The following is a 20,260-nucleotide window of genomic DNA, read 5'->3' as shown; positions in this document are numbered from 1 at the left end:
GCGATTTTATCGTAAAATACCGAACCAACAACGAAAAACAATTTTATCATTGAATCGTCTGAAGAAGTAGCAGAGGGGTTTTATGGATTGGCGTACTAAAAAAATGGCTTCGACAACAACACAACAAGAGAAGGCCACAACAAGGGTCAATAAGAAGGAAGAGAAGGAGGAAGGTAGGTTATAGAGTGAATGTTGATTCGAATATTTATTGGTGTGAATTATTTTTCGTTTTGTTTCGGTTTCGTTTCGTGTGAAATTGTTTGTATCTTGCTGATAATTTTGCTTCTACTGAATATGGCAGCCAGAGAATTTGGTGGACCAATAGGTTGTCTTGCTGTTATGATAATTTCACATATCATTCCATACTATTATTGGTATTGTTTGGAATTTACTGATTCTAAATTAGTGTGGTTTTGGGATGTAGATTGGTCTGCTGCATGGGAAATTGCTCAACCAAATTGGACTGCTTTTAATATTTATATGGGATTCATCGTTTATGAAGGTGTTTTGGGTTGGTTAATTCCTGGTGACTTATATGAAGGTTTACCACTCGAACATGAAGGTGGCAAAAAGTTGATTTACAATTGTAATGCCATCCACGTCTGGTATATTACATTGCCACTCATTGGTATCTTGTATGTTACTGGAATTGCTCCAGTCTCAATGCTCTATGATAATTTTGCTCCAATTTTAACTGTTGCCATTATTTTCAGTAATCTTGTTGCTATCTTTACCTATTTCTATACTATTGCAACTGGAAATGAACACAGATTGTCTGGAAGTTTCCTCTATGACTTTTTCATGGGAGCTGTTTTGAATCCTAGATTAGGATCTTTGGATTTGAAAATGTTCACTGAAGCCAGAATTTCATGGGTCTTGCTCTTCTTGTTGACACTCTCTGCAGCTGCCAAACAATATGAAGAACTCGGATACATTACCACACCAATGATTTTCATGTTAACTGCCCACACAATTTATGTCAATGCCATTATGAAGGGTGAAGAATGTGTTCCATCATCATGGGATATCTTTTATGAAAAATGGGGTTGGTTGTTGATTTACTGGAATTTGGCTGGTGTTCCATTCGTTTACTGTTTCTCATCCATTTACATTTACAAGAAGGGTGAAGAAATTAACATGCCTTGGTGGTACAATCTCTGTATTTTCATCTTGCTCTTTGTTGCTTACTATTTCTGGGATACTGCTCAAAGTCAACGTAACAGATTCCGTATGAAGAAGAATGGTACTTTCAGAGAAAGAAAGACTTTCCCTCAATTGCCATATGGTACTTTGCCAGATAATGCCAAATGTCTCAAGACTAAGGCAGGTAGTGAATTGTTGGTTGATGGTTGGTGGGCTTATGCTCGTAAATTGAACTATACTATGGATACCACAATGGGCTTGACATGGGGTTTGATCTGTGGATTTGGAAGTTTCATTCCATACTTTTATTTCATCTTCTTCTTCTGTATGATTATCCATCGTTATCACAGAGATTCTGAAAGATGTAAGAGAAAGTATAAGGAAGATTGGGACAAATATTGTGAAACTGTCAAGTACATTTTCATTCCAGGAATTATTTAAACTCACATCTTTTCTAGGATTTAATTAAAAATTGATTTTCAAAAACACACTTGTTCTGAACTGTGTATCTCTCATATCTTCATTTCAATGCAAAATAATCTGTACTTTACAAAAACTTACAGTTCCAACGACTACCTATCGTTATACCTGTTTTATAAAGATTTTCTAGAAAGGGCGGGAATGAAACGCACAAACAATCAAGCATCGAGTGATGTTCCTCTCTGTGTTACACACATCGCAAATTATGTTGATGAAGGAAATTTAGAGAAAAAAAGTAAAGAACATATTCTCTCTCTCATTCGTCGATTCTTCTACTACCGGAGAGGATAATTTTGATATATTTAACAATATCTGGATAGTGTGGATTTTTGGGTTCATCATCATTCTTCTTAAGATTTGAGTGTTATCATCTTTAACATCAGGAAGTTCTTGATTTAATATTTCTCTCTCTGAACAATTTACAGAGGAAATATAATCCGAGCATATACATTTTGCTGTATCATCGCCCAATATTATCAGCAACCTATTTTAATTTATATTTCCATCATCATTAATAATATAATTTAATAACACAATTTAAAAGATGATAAATACATTTATATATGATTTAAAGCAGAGGTATTTACCTTTATTTCGAACTTTTACCAAGACTAAATCTCTGCTACTCCTAGTTGCTTCACAAATACTGTTTTTATTTGCTTTTATTATTATATTGAAAATAGTGTTGATTAAACCTAGATTAAAACCAATAATATCACCTGCTACAAATCTGCTTTTTGAAGTGGATGAAAACAATTACAAAATAGAGCATATTTTGGATGATAGATGCCAAGTTGTGTTTTTAATTCTGACTGCACCAAGACCACCAATAGAGGGTGATAAATTCTATTATCTCGGAAAGACAGTCGATTCCCTAGCTAGAGTAAAACAAAGGCTATTCTTCCCTTGTATTGTGGTGCTAAATTCAAAAGGAGAACCTTTTAGAGAAGAAGTGGAACGAACTGTGAGACAAAATACACACGAGTCACAAACCTATTTAATTCACAAACGATATAGTTATAATATGTTTATGAATTCCGACTTGTCGGAAAGGAAGAGGTTACAATCAAACGATTTTTATGATATGATTAGATTGTTTCATGAAAATATGAAGACAAGATCAAATGTTCCTGTGGTTATTATGGAGGATGATTTTATAATGTGTCCTGGAGCAATCTCTCACCTTTCATTAATTTTCGAGAAGGCAACACAACTGGAAATAGAAGGAAGAGATTGGGCAGGAATACGTTTTTCTTTTGGTATGAATGGAGTAATGATTCAAAGAAAGGATTTCAATGCACTGATTCATTTCATGGAATTGCAACAATATACCAATATACCTATCGATTGGCTTTTGGAGGAATTTTTCCATAGATTCCACGATTATGGAAAGGAATATTTCAAGGATAGATTATTCTATCTTTACAGATACCAATTAATGAAACATATTGGTGTCATGTCTTCAGTGGGTAACGAGAGAAATATTGAGAGAAATAATGTAGATTTCCCTCATTGTTTCGAACCACAAACACAATCACAATTATACGTCTTGTTCCATTCGGAACAATGTCCAAATTCTTTATTCTTCCCTTGCAATGATACAAATCCGATTCCTATTTCCGCTATGGCTGGTAGAGCCACTCAGGATGATCCTGAATATGCCTTTACTCATGATACTCTGACGCTTCCTTCCACCCCACCATCTCACAAATTCTCACTCTACGAATTGAAGAATGTTGAAAGTGTTGCATGTGAAAAGGGTGAAAGTTGTGCAACTTGTTGTGAGAAGAGAGGTGCTATTTGTGATGGTAGATTCTTCCCTTACATTAATCGATGTGAGGAAATTAAGAAATTCTCTCCAAATTGTAAATGTACCTATGAAAGAAATCCTGTATTGGATTCTTCATCACCTTTATTTGATGAAAATTATTGTACGCTAGGCACGAGAAATAGTAGATTCAGATGTCAAAATTCGGAACATAGAAGAAGAGTTTGTCCCTGTGTTAATAAACTCCGTAAGATTTAATTTGTTTATTAACAGACCAGATTGGATCCTTAATAATTCCAAAATCGACTATATTCCTCTTGGAAAACAATTATAGTTGGAATAATAACCTCCTTAATTCTCATTGAAAAGATAATCAAAGCAATTCATGACCAATTTTAAAAAATCATCGAAAAAGAAACCTATTAAAACTATAATTGCAATTATTAAATCCCTCGAATCTATTTTCTTCTTCGCAGTCATATCAGTTTTTGTCATGATTCCTTCAATATCCTTTTTCACTTCTTCACTATTCATCCTTTCCACTTGCAAGTACGAAACTACATCTCCAACATGTGCATACTCTCCCTCTCTCATTAAATGCTCCTTCATTATTCCTCTCCTTTCTGCATAAATATCAATCGACAATTGGGATGCCTTCATCTCCACCAAAGCATCTCCATAATCAACCAAATCACCAATTTGTTTATGCCACTTGGTGATTTGGAGAGTGGAAATTCCTTCTCCGACTCTCGGTACTGTGATGGGTAAAATTTCTATTTGTTCCTGTTGTTGCTGCTGTTCTTCTTGGAGTGTATTGTTCATATCGTTGTTGTTGACTTGAGAAAATAGTAGTGGGGAGTGGTGTCGGAAGAGGAGATTTATTCGTGATGATCGAAATTTATTCAATCCAAGCTGCTTCAACCCAGAACACGTCGATTTTATCATTTTTTTGTAATCAGAAAAAATCAATAATAATAATTAGCAGTAAGAACCTACTGTTCTTTGATGTTCTAAGTTGCACACATGAAACTCTATTTTTCTCACTATTTAATCATTAGCTTAATACAACTCGAATTTTAAAAATGCAAGTCTTTGAGTTTAACAATTCTATTGAGAAGAATCCTTTCGCTCTCTCAACCGATTCCTTAACCATTTGTTTTGAAGGATGGAATTGGAAGTTCAATGCTGTATTTTCAAATTCTCCCTAGCAGAATCCTTTCCAGAAATCAATTCCTTTACGAGAGAGTTACTTGCAAAGATTAATGTTCAACATGTTTCGATCAACTTACTGAAATATATGAAGAAGAATTGTGGCCATTCATCTTATTTTCCATGTTACTAATGAAAAGATTGAGAAGTGGTCGGCGATTGCACAGAAACATTTAGATTTTGAAAAGTATGAGTAATGCAGTGATGTTTCAATCTTGCAATCAGAGTTTCCAATAGTCAAAAGAATATGAGCAAACCCAGACATGGACTGATCTGGTAAAGAAGATTTTCAGGTTACGTATTTATAAACATGTAATTAGTGAGCTTGAATTTCATAGAAAGTATTCACATCCAAATATTCTTGGAACTCTTGATTACAATTTCAATGTTGCCAATGATCAGATTATTCTCATTATGGAATATAAGAATGGGGCAGGGTATCTTCGGTCCGATATGGATTCTTCGACCCAAACAATAAATAATAACCAAGGAATATGGAATACCGAGGCTGCTTAGTAATGAAGAATTAGTCGTTCCTTCAAATCTAACTTTCATCATCTTTGGACATCAAGAAATGTGCAGAAATTATTCAATATTAAGGCGTTATGAAAATTAATGGCTACGGCCATATCACGATGAATGCACCTCATCCCGTCCGATTTGAGAAGTTAAGCATCGTCGAGCCACATCAGTACTGAGGTTGGAGACAACTTGGGAACCTGTGGTGCTGTAGTCTTTTTTGAAATGGTTTTATCATCTGATAGCCTAAATAACAAAATTGTTATTGGAATGCCTGTGTGTTGGTTTGTTTAGATTGGGGTATTTAAGGGTATTAATAGGTTGAGAGATAACATGACTTTCCATTTTCGTTCAGTTGGTAAGTACAGCTGTTGATGTGTTTCCATTATTGAAAGTTTGGGTAGGTCTATTCGTCAACTAACTTTCGAATAAATAGTCAGAGAAGCAATCCACTAAACTCCACAATAACAAAATCAAAACAAAACAACAAAAATGATCATGCAAGAATTCGATTTCAAGAGAACTGCCACAAATCAAAAGAACAATGCTTCAAACTTTGATGACATTCCAGTCAATTCACCATCTCAAACATTAAATCAATCCATCAATTCCACTTCCACAACTCCTTTCGTCCAAATCTCAAAGAAACCACAAGGACCTTTCCCATACTTGAAAAGAAAGTCAATTAGAGTTGATTTGGTATTGAAGAAACAAAAACAACAAGCAAAGAAGAAGCAATCTTCAAAACATGTCGAAATTTTGAGAAGAGAAAAGAAAATTCTCCAAGAAGAAAACTTGATTTTGAAAGGAAGAATTTTGCAAATGGAAAAATTGTTTGCTGACTTGAATGTTAAATCTCAAATGAAAGTGAAAACTGCCAAACATCAAGGAAGTCAAACTTCTCAGTGCAAATCTCAAGGTTCTTCATGTCAAAAATCTGCAAAGAACTCATTGGTTGAATGTCCAAACTGCCACAAATGTCACAAGTCTAAATATATGAAATACCATCAAAGAATTTGTGGAAATACCCAATTGAAGAGATTGTTATCTGCTAAGGATTTGAAAAGATTGGAATTTATTAGAATGAATCAACAAACTGTTCAACCTTCACCTGTCAATAATTGGAGAAAGACAAGACAACAATTTTTGAGTCAAATCAATAAGGACAAGTTGAGAACTCCTAGCATTAGCTGTCTTGCTGCCTATAAGAGAAATTTCAGAAAGTAAATCTTCTGAATCACAACCTTCATTTTGTATAATAGTAAATATTAAATATATAAATTCTGTAAAATTATTAATACCAAAACTTCCATAATTAACAATGAAGTACTTTGCATTCGCTGTTCGTTCATCACTTCAGTGAAAGACTTCATTGTCAGTGAAACATCTCTCAACAATCATTACTGTTCAGTTAAACAAGTCATCAATCAAAAAAAATGAATTTGAAATCAACCCAGTCAGTATCTGAACTCGGAGAAGACTATGCTAATTTACAGAGAAACAAAGCAAGAAAGAAAATTACCTTGTCTAATACTTCTTCTACAACATCTGGTGATTTACCTTTAAACATCGGAGCTGGACTAAACTCACGATTATTCGAAAGTAAAAGTCAACAAAATGCACTTGGTTTTTTCGAAAGTGGTTTATTCCCAGTTGGTGTAGATGAACAATTTACCTTCTCTGCCACAGATGATGAGAAAATTATTCTCCATGGTAAATTAGAACCTTGCAGATATAAACTTTGTCTTGATCGGTTGAGTAATACGAATCCCGAACCTGTTTCTATCCATATCGAAGCTTTAGAGTTGAGTTTGGATTTTGAAGCAGTCATGACTGCAAAAGAACAAAAATGTTCAAAGGAATTTAATTTATTTAGAAAAGATGGTGAAGTGCAAAGAGTAAGTTTTTGTAAAGTTTCCAATTTTTGTAATAATTTTTATATGGACAATACGAAATTTATAATTTTTGTGGAATGTTTGAATGCTGTTGATGATGAAAATAGGATAATTTGATTACTGTACTGATTAAAGTGTCAAGACAAACAGTTGGAGCAATTTCTGGTTTCGGTTTCCAATTATTCAAAAAGAAAGATGTTGTTTATCAAACTCCTGGAAGAATTAATTTGAAACAATTCAAGAAAATACAAGTTTCCAATGTCGATCCTGGAATTTATGAAGTTCTAGTGCATCCAGTCATGACCTATGGATCCACTCCACTCAATGTGAAAATTTCAGCATTTGAGGAAAAGGAAAATGATCCAAACGAAGCTCAGCAGGGAACTTCATTCCTTGATGGTGGTGTTGATCTTTCTCAAATTGCCACTAAATCCTATTTGCATCACGAAGTTTCACATGGAGTGGCTCAAACTACTGATTGGTTCTCAGAGAGATTTATCATTTATGGAAGAAGTAATATTACAACGAAAGTTACTGCACACATAAGTGTTATGATTAATTTGACAAAGGGAGCAAATTTGGAAGCTGCTTCTAATGTGGATTATAGAGTTTTTGTGTACAAAGTTGGTGATGATACTCGTAAGTATTAGAATGATTCAAATTTTATTGAATTGTTTCTACAAAATTTGAATTGAACATGTATAGCTGTTATGGAAATTTCACAACATGAATTGGGTCAATTGTGTACTCACTTGGTTTCTAGAATTTTCTATGCTTACAATGTGAAAAAGAGTTTGAAGGAATTGGATGATATCATTGCTGTTTGTGATAGTTATGGTACTGTGAAGGATAATTCAAAGAAGAAGGATGAAGAAGACTCTGTCTCAGTTCGTCCAGAACCAATGATTAAAGTCAGAGAAATTGCGGTCAGTAAAAGAGATCAATTGAAGGAATTTTTCAGAAGAAAGAAGGAAATTCAAAAAGGTATCGAGGAAAAGAACTTGAGTTTGTTGATGAATTATGTGAGAGATCATACCTTTGAGGAGGTTTCTCCACTCTCCTATGAAGCTCAACAAGTTGTCAAGGAGATGGAAGCCAAGACCAAATTTGAAAATGAAATTGCTGCTATTTTACAACAAGAAGCTGAAAGACTCTCGAGAAAGCATCCACACTACGATCTCCTTGATATTATCAGTGAAAAGAATCAAACCATTGCCAAGTTCTATAATAAGGTCATTAAGGAAGAGAAGGATAATTCAGGAAAGAATTGTGGTCCAATGTCCTATCTCCTCAAGACTTTCTACGAGTCGATTCAATTGGTAGAACAGGAAATTAATGCTGGACACTTGGAAAAGTCAAAGAAGGAGCTTTTGGCCAAACAATTGGTGTGGAAGAGAATTGCTCTCATTTCCAACGATCCACAGGACAAGGATGCATGGAAAGTGAAATTAGATCCAGATGAGGACGAGGACTTTTTCTTTGATGAAGACTACAGGGAAGAAAGTGATGAAGAGCTCTGTATGGATGACGATGATGCTCCAATGAAGAGAAAGAAGAAGGAAAATGCATCAGGATCTTCAGGAAATTTACTTGGAAAATTCTTTTCTTCATTCTCTGCCGTGAAACCAAAATCCAATCTCAATATTGGTGAAATTGCCTTGATGGGTTTCGCTCTTTTCAATATCGATCAAATGGTTAGAAAAGAAGGAGATCAAGACATGTTGGTTTTAAAGTTAAATAAGGATCAATTCAATTCATTGTACAGAGTAGCTCAGTTCATTATCAAACAAGGATTGAAACATGTTAAGAAGAATGCCATGGTTCAAGAAAAACTTGGAAAATGTATTGTTAGTCAACTCTCCAATACTATTGAATACACAATCAACTCGAGTGTAGCTGAAAAGTATATGAATAAGGAAGAAGTTGTTAGAGTGAAGAAGATTTTATTCGCTCTCGGAGATAAGAACGAAACCAAATTCGAATCCTTATTAACCAAGAATGAATTGGCCATGTGGAAGGAAAGAAAACAAAACGAGCAAAATTCCAATAAGGGAGCCAAAGGTTTCATTTCCCTTCTCCAACTTGAACCACCAAAGATTGTCGATAAGGATATTGGTAATGGAACAGTGGTCAAATCTGATAAGGAAGCGAAGAAAGATGATCACTCTGACTATTCAGATGAAAGTGACCTCTCTCTCGATTTCAGTAGCGATGAAGATGAGGACGACGATGCTCCAAAGAAACCAACTGCTCCAAAAGCTCAAAAACCTCTCACTCAAGAACCAGAAGATGTCATTGAGGAAGAAGATGAAATTGTTATTAATTATAATATTGCTGGAATAGATACTGTGGAATATCCAGATTTGGGTGATCCAGATCATTTTGTTGCAAGCTTTGTCAATCAAGTGAATTGTTTAATTTCATATTTGGATACTCAAACAAAATTGAAGCAAGTTTCCCTTTCCTCATTGTGTGACGAAACTAATTCAGATAATTTCGTTTCTGCCTATATGAGAAAAGCTGTTCTTCCATCATTCAGAGCTCTCTTCATTGGTCCACAAGAAGATCCAGCAGAGCTCTTTGTAAATGAAGAAGCTTACAATTTCAATTATCTGCTCGACATTGCCAGAAGTGGAGTTCAAAACCCAGCTGTTGCTTTCATCATTGAAGGAATTTTCAAGGTTCAAAAGGAAATTACAGTTGAAGATTTGTGGTTGGAAGATCCAGATCACTTTAAGAGTACTAGATTCAATGCATTTTGGTGTCATTGTTTCAATTCCAAGAAGGCCTTGCCAGTTTTTGATGAAGTTTGTTCTCAAAACTATTATTCTGCATTCTTTAAGAAGAAACCAAAGTTTGTCAATCCAGAAGTTAGAATTGCCATGGAAAAACTAGCTAAACTTCCACTTGTCATGAGTTGTGATGCTTGGTTGAATCAATATGACCCAGGTCTTTTGGAAAATGCTGAAGAAGGTCAAGAAGAAGATCTAACAAGCAGTAATTAATTGTAAATAAATTTTTGAGATTGAATTATATAAAAAATAAATTCATTATTATAATAAAAATTAAATAAAAATTAATTTAAAACATTTTTGGAAAGGAAAGAGCTGAGAGCAAGAGCCAACTTTTCATCACCATTTTCATTTGGATGTCCAGAACATCCCCAATCATTTTGTCCAAATCCACGCCAAACATCTCTCAAATTAGCAAAGAAAACATTTTTTCCATATCCAGGTTGCTTTTCAGCAATACTTTGAATGTAATCTCCATAATTTTCAGTGGCCACAACACTCTACATATCCAATAGTATCCAATAGATTAACAATTGAAATGAAATTTTGAACAATGAAACTTACAACCATTACAATCTTGAAAGATGGTCCCTTAATTGGAGCATACTTTCCAAAAATGAAATCAAGGAATTTCTGATAACCATTTGAGAATTGTTCAAAACTAGGTCTAGGAGCAGTACTGAAATCATTAGTTCCCAAAGTAATTACAGCAATATCTGGAATAAATGTCTTTCTAAATTCCCAAACACTGTTTGCATCATTTGCCAAAGTTCTTGGATAGTAAACTGGGAATGGATCAACACTGGTAGTGTTCTTATCTGCAAAATTACGAACTACACCCTTTCCAGACCAACATTCAATGTGAATTTCACTAGCATTGACATATCTTGCTGTCTTTTCAACAAAACTTTCATGTACGTTTTGAGTGGCAGGAGTGTAGGCACAAGGCGGCTTACCCATATTTCCATATGCACATGTAATTGAGTCTCCAATGAATTCAATCTTGAGATCAGTACTTGATTTCTCCTTCAATTTCATTGAATTTCTTTGAATTAATTGAACAGATTGTAAAAAGGTAATTCCATAAAATTGAACAACTCCAACCATAGCTTCAGTTCTCTTCTCAATTTCAATTTCAACAACATATGATTGAGAATCCTTATCCATAGGCCAATTAAACACCAATCCAAATGCATTTTCTCCCTTAACAGTTGTCAAGACATTTTCCTGCAACAATTTCACTCTCTTATTTTCACTAATTTTCCACAAGTAACAATTATACAAATTTCCTGGATCATCCAAATGAACAACCATCTTTAATGAATTGATAGGTTGAGAGGCATTCTCACGATGAGTAAATTGTGTGGAAATGATGAATCCACTCCAATCAAAAACAATGGCACTCTTATCTCGGAGAAATCTTCCATTCCGATAGGAAATTTCAGGAGCTTGAGCGTTGAGAAATTGTGATGAAGATGCTGATGCAGATGGAGTGGTCATCGTTGTGATGGTCATGCCATTCACATTGATCATCAATAGCATCAGTTGTGCAATAATCAACACGAAAAACAGAACAATGCACTTGATGACTTGGTGTTGAATCATTTTTTTTGTGAAATGTGAAATATCGTAATCGTCCAGTTCGTTGAATAATCAAATTGTCTACGAACAACATCTAACACGACAGTCGTAATGAAGTAATAAGGTATGAGAAATGATTGTTTTTTGAGAAATTTGACTTTAAATAATTATGGAAAAGACTACAGCACATCAGTTTATTAAGCACCATCGGAGCATCCTATTTAGTGACAAGAAAACGCTTCAAAACCAATCACTGAATTGTTTGACTTACGTAAACTCATCAATGTTTGGAAAATAATCAATCACATTCATAATACTCCACAGAGAGGCCATTAAAATAACGAATCTTTACAATGTAAGGCAGCCTTAAATATCAACAAAACACCAAATCCCCGCAAAGAATCTAAGTTAGTATAACGATTTGGTCTCAGGCTGTTATTGATATAAGACATTAATAAAGTTACACGTTTTATTCTACGCTAATTGTTTCATTTCACTTATGTACTTGGATCCTTCTACACCAATTCCATTATAATATATATTAAGTGATGTTAATTGTTTCATTTCACTTATAAATTTGGCTCCTTCTACATGAATTTGATTGTCAGCAATATTTAGTGATGTTAATTGTTTCATTTCACTAATGTATTTGGCTCCTTCTACACCAATTCCATTATCATGTATATCAAGTGATGTTAATTGTTTCATTTCACTTATAAATTTGGCTCCTTCTACACCAATTTGATTGCCAGCAATACTAAGTGATGTTAATTGTTTCATTTCAGTTATGAATTTAACTTGATCTGGAGAGTTAAGCAACATATAAGAAAACTTAACATTTACAATACTATTCATGAATTGACTTTTCATTAACAATTCAATTCTATTTTCTGTAAATTGTTCGTTAAATTGAATAACAAGTTTTGAACGTTCCTTGATCACATTAAACCATTGTTTTGAAATTAAACAACAATTATTCAAAATAAACCAAGAATCATCAATCATGGAAATTATCTCAAAACAAACATCATCCGAAAATATAACATTCTCTATTAACATTTCATTTCATTAATTATTATTATTATGAAAACAACCCTTCGAGAAAATACCAACCTTCTGCAAGTTTTACCTCCATCACGATGATAATAATGATAGCTGGAATATTGGCAGTTTTTTCTGATCAAACATATCGCAAACAATTCTTAATGTTCCATGTTCGCGCAACAACAAATCCACAAGAATACGCTTGTTCCGTAAAGTATTTTTTTTAAAGTCGATAAGTACATTAATATTCAAAAATTGAGATCGGGATGGCACATAGTAAAATAAATTCAGACTGATAGTAGTGGAGCTCATCACAATTTGTTAAGGGATTTTAAGATTTAAAATTCCTCAAACTCACTTCATATATGAGCCATTATAATTTATAGTCAAGTGATTGGTGCGAAGATTTTTATGATCTTTTCAATATTGGGGTCAAAACAGTTGAGGAAGAATTTATTTCTTTTGCTTTCTTTGTTTGGCATTGATCAATTCAGACTTTAAAACACGTTCAAAGAATGGAAGGAATTCAGAGACAGTCTTATTGGATTCAGCTTCGTCACAATCAGCAGGACTGCATTTGCCCTTTCTCTTCATTTCGAATTTACCAGAAGTGACACACTTGGCAACACAAGTGTTTGGATAGGTCACACCATCAACACCACAAACTGGTTTCTTTGGAACGTTCTTACATTGATCACATGGTGGGCATGTCTTGGTGATCTTGATAATTTCAGTAATCTTACATTCACCTTCATGTTTAACTTCCAATCCCAAACATTTGGCAGAACACAAATTGAAAACAGTGACACCATCCTTGGTACAAACTGGATGGTATTCAGCAGAGCATGCACATGGAACGCATGATGGACAACAATCCTTCTTGGATTTGAGAGCCAAGATTTGACCCTTTGGACATTTCAAAGCTCCATTACATCTGACAGTAGCACATTTCTTCCAGATACAGGTCTTCTTTTCTTCACTGTAAATTGATTTCTTTGGACACTTAATCTTGACAATGATCTTTGTCTTTAAACATAAACGTGGATTCTTCTTTGATTGTCTGTATCCCTTTGGACATTTCATGTTAATCTTGATACAGGTCAACCCATGTCTACCAACTTTCTTATAACCACGTGGACATTTGAATAAAGTACGAATGCAACGACCATCGGTCAACTTGATCCAACCACCCTTCTTTGGACATTCAACTGATTTAACACAATGGAAAGGAGAATGATAATAATAACCCTTTGGACAAGTCCAATGTGGAATTTCCTCATCAATATGAATTTTCTTACTCTTCTTACATCCTAAAACAGTATTCTTTGTATCATTCTTAAAGAAGAAATCATTAGAAGGTAAATCCTTTGGTAAATCCTTCAATTTCAAATATTCCTCTGAATTCTTTGAAATTACAAATGGAATATATCCAGGTGGACAAACAACTTTCATTGGTGGAATATTATTATGAATAATAACCAATCTCAAACATTCAGTTTCACCAATTCTAATAAATCCAATTGGACAATTCTTCTTCTTTTCAATAATTATTGTTTTAGAACACTTGTTTGGTGGAACGAATTGATAATCAGATGGACATTTATCAACAACATCATCATCGTGATGTGGTGGAATTGGTTTCAATACTGGATATGGAATATTAATTGGAACTTTGATTGTTGTATATTTTGGAATAATAATAATCTTTGGAACTGGGCAAACATTACAACAATTAACTGTCTTGTTACCTGAATCATCATTTGAATCAATAGTTTCGACTGTAATTTGTTTTAAATATTCATCCATAACCTTGTCCTTTGTTGATGATTGAATTGTAATTGGAAGCTCTTTTTGAAGGCTTGCTGGAGTGATCATCATTAGAAGAGTAGCCACTCCTAATAACATGAGAAGAACTAACAGACTCTTCATCTTTAGTTTAGTTTCGTTTAAAAATTGAAAGCACAACCGACAAGGACGCGTATTTGTTGTTTGTTGATTTTGTAGAAGATGAATCAACCGCCGGTGGTTTAAAAACGAAACAAATGCTTAATTTTTTTAATGATGAAATATGATGCGTCACTTTTCAAATGTCCCTATTGCAAAAGGGGAATGACTCGAGACAGCAGAATGAAACTTTTGTATCACTTCCCAGGTTATTTACATGACTGCGGTTTGGATAAAAATTTGTGTTCTGAAATTTGCTTATTGAATTATTGAAAATTATATTCGAATCCATTACAACACAAAAGAAGACGGAATTTATAGTTTACAAACGATCTGGGAAAGCTCCTTGAGAATATAAAATGTAAAATCCGTGAACTACTAAAAAACTGGCATAAACTGACATGAAATGGAAGATTTGATGACTAGCTCCAAATAAATCAAATTTGTAAGGAATCCATCTTTCTGGTGCCTTGTAACCTCTGATGAACATTCCAAGACCTAAAAGTAAATAATTGACAATGAAAAGTTGAACTAATTCATAATTAACATCCAAAACTCCATTAGGGAAATAAGAATTAGTTGAGTGATTATCTTGCCACATGATATCCTTAATATTCAAATTAACATGGGCATGAGAAATTCCAAAATATTCGTGAGTTGATCTTGGCAAGATACAATACTTGATCATACTATAGAAATCATTCACTGAGGATGATTGCAAAATGAAACGATGAACCAAGGTAAATAAAGGAATGAGACTGTAAATGGTAAAGTAAATTGTTCTTTGATTAGTCAATCTCTCTCTAACCATCTTTCTAATCCAAAAGATGAAAAAGACAACCAAAACAATATTAACAGTAGAGTAAATCCATTGCCAATATTCATAATCCTTAATTTGCAAAGTAATACTCAAAGCATTGGCACCTGAAACAAGTACAACAATACCTCTAATATCACACAATAAACAGAAATGATAATCATTAATACTATTCATTCTCCAAGTGTGATACATTGCACTGAATCCAAATGTGAAAATACCAGTAACACAATAAAAGATAAAACTTGCTCTATCCAAAAACTTGGCATTCGGATTAGCCTCAGTTACATAATGATTAATATAAAAAGCAAAAACACAATAAATCAATGATGGTATAAAGTGATTCCAAATATTAATAGTTTCATTATGGAGTGTAAAAACGGAAAGAAAAGATCTCCAATAATCACTAACTGGTAATTTTCTGTATCCACTCCAAAGGAATTTGTTATCATCAACCAAAATGGCATGAAGTGCTGATTTACTAACATCCTTCGGGGTCACTTCTTCCAACTCTGGATACATGGAAAATAATTTGAGTGGTTTTTCATGATGTTGATGGTGATGATGACCACTACATCCACACTGTGATTGTTTACTTTCATCAGTGGTGGCGGCAATAGTCGGAGATGATGATTTTTGTTCCGATGGTTTGGACATTTTTTTTTAATTTTTAAAAATTGAGAATTTTGAAATCTATTTTGTTATCCAATTTGTAAATCAGTGGATGTGATTGCATTCCAATAAATCTATTTTGTTATCCAATTTGTAAATCAGTGGATGTGATTGCATTCCAATATGTTGATAATCATCTATTCGATTGAAATTATTGAGATTTATTGAAAAATTCAATAAAATTGTAAAAAAAATGATTTGACCTATTTGTAAACTAGTATTTCACATGCTCCAGTGTTACATAGGAACAATTCTCCATTCTTATCATTAATTGCAACACCATATGGATATGACAAACCTTCCACTTCCTTCAATAGGTTGAATTGTCTATCGAATATGAATAATTTACCATACATGTCGGTGAGATAGATCAATCTCGTCTTTTTTTCATAACATACACTGAAGCAATCGTTAATGATATGATCTTTGTTATCCAAGGTTTTAATCTTTTCCCATCCTTTAGATTTTTCATTGAATTTCAAAATGTGTAACTGATCTATTCCACACACAATCATTTCCTCTTCTGGAGTGAAAACCAAATCAACCAAGTTCTCAGAAAGATCGATTTGAATATCATGGCGTAATTTTCCTGTCTTTAAATCAAAAGCAAACATTTTCTCTCTATGATCAACTACATAAATTTCAGTTTTGAAACGTGTTAGACCCCAAATTTGGTTAAATCTCTTTTCAGATTTCCAAATTGGCTCTCCTAACTCCTTCGTCTTTATCATTTCAGTAAAATTAAACTTGAATAACTCATTGTTTCTACTAGAAACTATCAAATTAAATTGACCTGAATTTTCCCTCTCCAAATCCAAGTCATAAATTCCATCATCAAATGGAATTTGAAATAATCCTTCATGAGTCACCAAATTATAAAAATTTATAGTTGAAAACGAGCCGACAATTAAATAATTAAGCTCCTGACAAATTGCCACATTGTAAACATATGGCTCTGGAAGTTTGTAAATTTTTGTAAAATTCTGTGAAAATTCAATCAGGGGAGAAAGAGGTGAGCAAAGTTTCTTTTTGAATTTTTCTAATAAATTGGTGGAAATGTATGAATGAAAATCGATGAGAGAAAGAGTGACAGCACTGTCTTGATCATTATGTTCAAACATTTTTTTTTAGGTTGAAATGGAATGAAAAAGTTAGACTAAACTCAATATCACGTTTCGTATGAAATTTAAAAACGCACGCAGATGTTTGGAAGAGATTGCAAGATAGCTGATCACGTTTCGCTTTTTTGTAAATTGCACTAAACTCAATATCACGTTTCATCTTAAAAAAAATCTATCACTGAGACACACAATGAGAGCTCTCTGAGTTGTTATTCAATGAGAAAGGCTCCAGAAGCCTCGCTGGAAACCTATCCTAAATATTTCGTCTAAAAACTTTTTGGAAATTCTTGAGAATATTCTTATGAAAGTCACATGTCGTGCATGCAAATTTTCAGTTGTTAAAAAATGTTTGACAAGTTTCTTTCACTGGTTTGGTTTGATCATGCTCAGCCACAAACACAAATCCGTGATGAAACATTCTCTCTCGACATTGACGAATCAGTTGTTGAAAATCTTCACACAAAATTATCGAGAAATGTTCTCGACAAGTATTCTCGAAATTTTGGTGATGAAAAAGATTTATACAATTGTGTCATATTGCCCAATGTTGAACCAAAATCAAAACGAAACTCCTTTTTCAATTTTACGAATCCAACCTATTCGTCCGAATTTGTTGAAAAACTAATTATTTTCCAAATCTTGAAACAGTTGAAAAATTTAGAACCCTCCATTGATGAGTTGCCAACCATAAAAACAGGTGATTATTATTTATTTTGTTTCAGATTGGATAAATTTCTTGAAGAAAATCCTTCACAGTCAACCATTTTGAAAGATTTGAAAAGGAGTGTGGAAAGAATTTCAGACAAGTTTGAAAAATCATTTTATTCTAAAAAGGAAATCAATCAGATATTAATATTTGCAACTATCTGGCTGGAGACTGAGAATACATTCGACAATTACAAACTCTCAAAATATGACATTTATTTTGGTGATTTTTCACGAATATTCAGATGCCTCAATCTTTTTTATAACCATTTCAAGAGTGATTATGATTTTATATCAATATTAGGATATGAAGGCGAAGGAACTGTTTTCAAAGTATTTCTCAAAAAATCGAAAACATTGAGGGCCATAAAATTAAAATACGAAGCTGAAAAAAACGAAGAATCAACAAGAGAGCTCATCAAATTATTGAAAACAGACATTGAAGGAAAGATTAAATACTTTGAATGTGACACAATTGGTGGTCACTTGTATTCAGTGATGGAACTTGGAGAGCAATCATTATCAGATTATATTACAAGAAATAATGAAGAAGGGTTTTATAGAGATGGATTCATTTCAAAAGATAAAATAATAGAAATAATTGAGATATTTATCAAGGTGTTGACGTCTGTCAGTTCAATTAATGAACACTATACTTTACACAGAGATTTGGATCCTAAAAATATTGTAAAAGTTCAAGATTATTACAAAATCATTAACTTTAACACAGCAAAGGCGATAGATAGTTACCCATTAATGGCAGTTAGAAAGGTGCCATATATGCCACCTGAAAGCTTAGTTGAAGCTCCTAGGAATGGTAATAACCAAAAACAAATTAACAATGGTCATTTGTTCTCATTGGGATGTATACTTTTGAAATTATTTACAAACTGTCCATTACAGTTAGATGAACTATTTTTAAATGATTCAGATATATCTAAATATGATGATGATTACATGTATTTTACTACCTTTGGAAAATATTTCTCCTCTGTTTCGACAACAAATGATGGGGAATTGAAATTACATTATGCAATTGGAAAAATACTCAACAAGACAATTAATACTAATTTTGGAGTAACTGATATCTTGAGTAGATGTATAATTACAATGATACAAAGAGATACAACCAAAAGGTTGAATTGCTATTTGTATAAAACAATTCTGGAGAATGTTTTACAATTCTTGAAAGGTGAAATTCAAGATATTTCATTAAATAATAAGAATGAAACTATACAGCTCAATAATATACCAACACTCATAAGTTATCAAAGTAGTTTGACGAAAATTATCAACGAAAAAGACAGATTTATATTCCTTGAAAGAGGCATAGGATGTGGGAAAGGCGTGGTTGACAAAGTTATGGATAAAAAACTAGGTCGTATTGTTGCTTTGAAAACATACAGAGAGAGTTCAATAATGAATGATTTAACAAGGCTAATGGAAGCTTTCAAGAAAGCAAAAGAATTTGATCATCCCAATGTGGTTAGATATTTGGAATATGATGTCGTCTATCAATCATTGGATAATTTTTATTTTGTAATTATGGAATTAGCTGAACAAAATTTGAAACAGTACATAGAGTCACAAAGAAACCTATCCCTGAAGGAAATTACAATGCTATTCAGAGATATTCTCAAGGGATGCATTTATTTACATCAAAATGGAATAATTCACAGAGATTTGAAACCTCAAAACATTTTAATCTACAGAATCGAAGATAAAGTGGTGCCACGAATCTCAGATCATGACGAATGTAAAATTGCTGATTTGGATCTTGTAAGAACTACTCTAGTTCAAGGCACAAGAGAATATGCAGCTCCTGAACTATTCGAAAAAACACGTTCCAATAATAATTTATATGAAAGAGTTGATATCTACTCTCTAGGATGTATATATTTATTCATGCTCATAAATACTGATTTGGAAGTTGAGGAGAAAACCTTTTTCGATTGGATGATTTTAAACCAAGAGGAGAAAGTTCATCAATTCATCAGCAAAATCATTGAAAATTTATATGGAAGTATTGATATCAAATTGAGAAATTACATTACTAGATTACTGTGCTGCTCAATCAACAAGTCACCTCTCAGAATTCCATTGAAAGAGTTTTATACAGGAATTAAGTATATTTTGAATTTAATGGGACATGCAGAGGAAATAGATGAGCTGGAAGATGGAATCAGTGATGAGTTGATGGAAGCAATATTGAAGAAAAATGAATGAGTCAGATGAATCAATAGAATGCTATCAACATTTCGCTCCAGTTTCAGATCTCGTTTTTCTCTGTATTGTTTTATATTTTCCTTAAAAGAAATTAGTCCATATTTGGAAATTAGAAAAAATACAAAATCAATTGAGTTGAATACAATGGAACGATTTTCCGTTGTAATTTCATGAAAATGAAACGTTGAAGATGAACCAACAAGTGCTTTCATTAAATGGAAATGCCAATCCAAAAAATTACTTTTCATTAATCAAACGACAATTTCTGAGCTCCAACGACACTTGCAAGTGTCCAATTTCACTTTCAACGGTTCATCCATGGCCATGTTATAAAAGCTCCACTG

General features: G+C 33.2%; 9 protein-coding genes across 9 annotated transcripts; 3 read left to right on the top strand and 6 right to left on the bottom strand.

Annotated features, from left to right (window-relative positions):
• Nucleotides 1-112: 112 nt before the first annotated feature.
• Nucleotides 113-1,624, top strand: NAEGRDRAFT_81757 (delta24(24-1) sterol reductase). The gene is made up of 2 exons (XM_002670722.1): nt 113-173; nt 302-1,624. The coding sequence occupies exon 2, from the start codon at nt 340-342 to the stop codon at nt 1,582-1,584; it is 1,245 nt and encodes a 414-aa protein (XP_002670768.1). The 5' UTR covers nt 113-173; nt 302-339; the 3' UTR covers nt 1,585-1,624.
• Nucleotides 1,625-1,858: 234 nt separating this feature from the next.
• Nucleotides 1,859-4,213, bottom strand: NAEGRDRAFT_81755 (uncharacterized protein; the record flags this gene model as incomplete). The annotated part of the gene is made up of 1 exon (XM_002670676.1): nt 1,859-4,213. The coding sequence occupies one exon, from the start codon at nt 4,211-4,213 to the stop codon at nt 3,743-3,745; it is 471 nt and encodes a 156-aa protein (XP_002670722.1). The 3' UTR covers nt 1,859-3,742.
• Nucleotides 4,214-5,595: 1,382 nt separating this feature from the next.
• On the top strand, nt 5,596-10,019 carry NAEGRDRAFT_59624 (uncharacterized protein; the record flags this gene model as incomplete). The annotated part of the gene is made up of 4 exons (XM_002670721.1): nt 5,596-6,038; nt 6,809-7,017; nt 7,206-7,653; nt 7,720-10,019. Exons 1-4 carry the CDS (start codon nt 5,612-5,614, stop codon nt 10,017-10,019), a joined length of 3,384 nt encoding a protein of 1,127 aa, XP_002670767.1. The 5' UTR covers nt 5,596-5,611.
• A 270-nt stretch (nt 10,020-10,289) lies between these two features.
• Nucleotides 10,290-11,306, bottom strand: NAEGRDRAFT_53349 (uncharacterized protein; the record flags this gene model as incomplete). Its single annotated transcript, XM_002670675.1, has 1 exon — nt 10,290-11,306. The coding sequence occupies one exon, from the start codon at nt 11,304-11,306 to the stop codon at nt 10,290-10,292; it is 1,017 nt and encodes a 338-aa protein (XP_002670721.1).
• A 534-nt stretch (nt 11,307-11,840) lies between these two features.
• Nucleotides 11,841-12,534, bottom strand: NAEGRDRAFT_81752 (uncharacterized protein). The gene is made up of 2 exons (XM_002670674.1): nt 12,501-12,534; nt 11,841-12,436 (listed from the first exon to the last, which is right to left on the bottom strand). Exons 1-2 carry the CDS (start codon nt 12,520-12,522, stop codon nt 11,862-11,864), a joined length of 597 nt encoding a protein of 198 aa, XP_002670720.1. The 5' UTR covers nt 12,523-12,534; the 3' UTR covers nt 11,841-11,861.
• Nucleotides 12,535-12,857: 323 nt separating this feature from the next.
• Nucleotides 12,858-14,477, bottom strand: NAEGRDRAFT_59623 (uncharacterized protein). Its single transcript, XM_002670673.1, has one exon. The coding sequence runs from the start codon at nt 14,358-14,360 to the stop codon at nt 12,885-12,887; it is 1,476 nt and encodes a 491-aa protein (XP_002670719.1). The 5' UTR covers nt 14,361-14,477; the 3' UTR covers nt 12,858-12,884.
• A 220-nt stretch (nt 14,478-14,697) lies between these two features.
• NAEGRDRAFT_74254 (uncharacterized protein) lies at nt 14,698-15,849 on the bottom strand (the record flags this gene model as incomplete). The annotated part of the gene is made up of 1 exon (XM_002670672.1): nt 14,698-15,849. One exon carries the CDS (start codon nt 15,847-15,849, stop codon nt 14,698-14,700), a length of 1,152 nt encoding a protein of 383 aa, XP_002670718.1.
• A 218-nt stretch (nt 15,850-16,067) lies between these two features.
• NAEGRDRAFT_74253 (uncharacterized protein) lies at nt 16,068-16,985 on the bottom strand (the record flags this gene model as incomplete). Its single annotated transcript, XM_002670671.1, has 1 exon — nt 16,068-16,985. The coding sequence occupies one exon, from the start codon at nt 16,983-16,985 to the stop codon at nt 16,068-16,070; it is 918 nt and encodes a 305-aa protein (XP_002670717.1).
• Nucleotides 16,986-17,205: 220 nt separating this feature from the next.
• On the top strand, nt 17,206-20,059 carry NAEGRDRAFT_59622 (uncharacterized protein). Its single transcript, XM_002670720.1, has one exon. The coding sequence runs from the start codon at nt 17,331-17,333 to the stop codon at nt 19,914-19,916; it is 2,586 nt and encodes an 861-aa protein (XP_002670766.1). The 5' UTR covers nt 17,206-17,330; the 3' UTR covers nt 19,917-20,059.
• The last annotated feature ends 201 nt before the right edge of the window (nt 20,060-20,260 follow it).

The sequence above is a fragment of the Naegleria gruberi genome (genome assembly GCF_000004985.1).
Source record: "Naegleria gruberi genomic scaffold NAEGRscaffold_68, whole genome shotgun sequence".
Taxonomy (NCBI): domain Eukaryota; phylum Heterolobosea; class Eutetramitea; order Acrasida; family Naegleriidae; genus Naegleria; species Naegleria gruberi.
This window is presented reverse-complemented; position numbering and strand designations above follow the sequence as displayed.

Coding starts and splice junctions, on each gene's coding strand:
- NAEGRDRAFT_81757 (XM_002670722.1), top strand. CDS start 340: ATGATAATTTCACATATCATTCCATACTATTATTGGTATTGTTTGGAA.
- NAEGRDRAFT_81752 (XM_002670674.1), bottom strand. CDS start 12,522: ATGGAGGTAAAACTTGCAGAAG. Junction 12,437..12,500: donor GGAGGTAAAACTTGCAGAAG/GTTGGTATTTTC, acceptor AAATGTTAATAG/AGAATGTTATATTTTCGGAT.
- NAEGRDRAFT_59623 (XM_002670673.1), bottom strand. CDS start 14,360: ATGAAGAGTCTGTTAGTTCTTCTCATGTTATTAGGAGTGGCTACTCTT.
- NAEGRDRAFT_59622 (XM_002670720.1), top strand. CDS start 17,331: ATGTTTGACAAGTTTCTTTCACTGGTTTGGTTTGATCATGCTCAGCCA.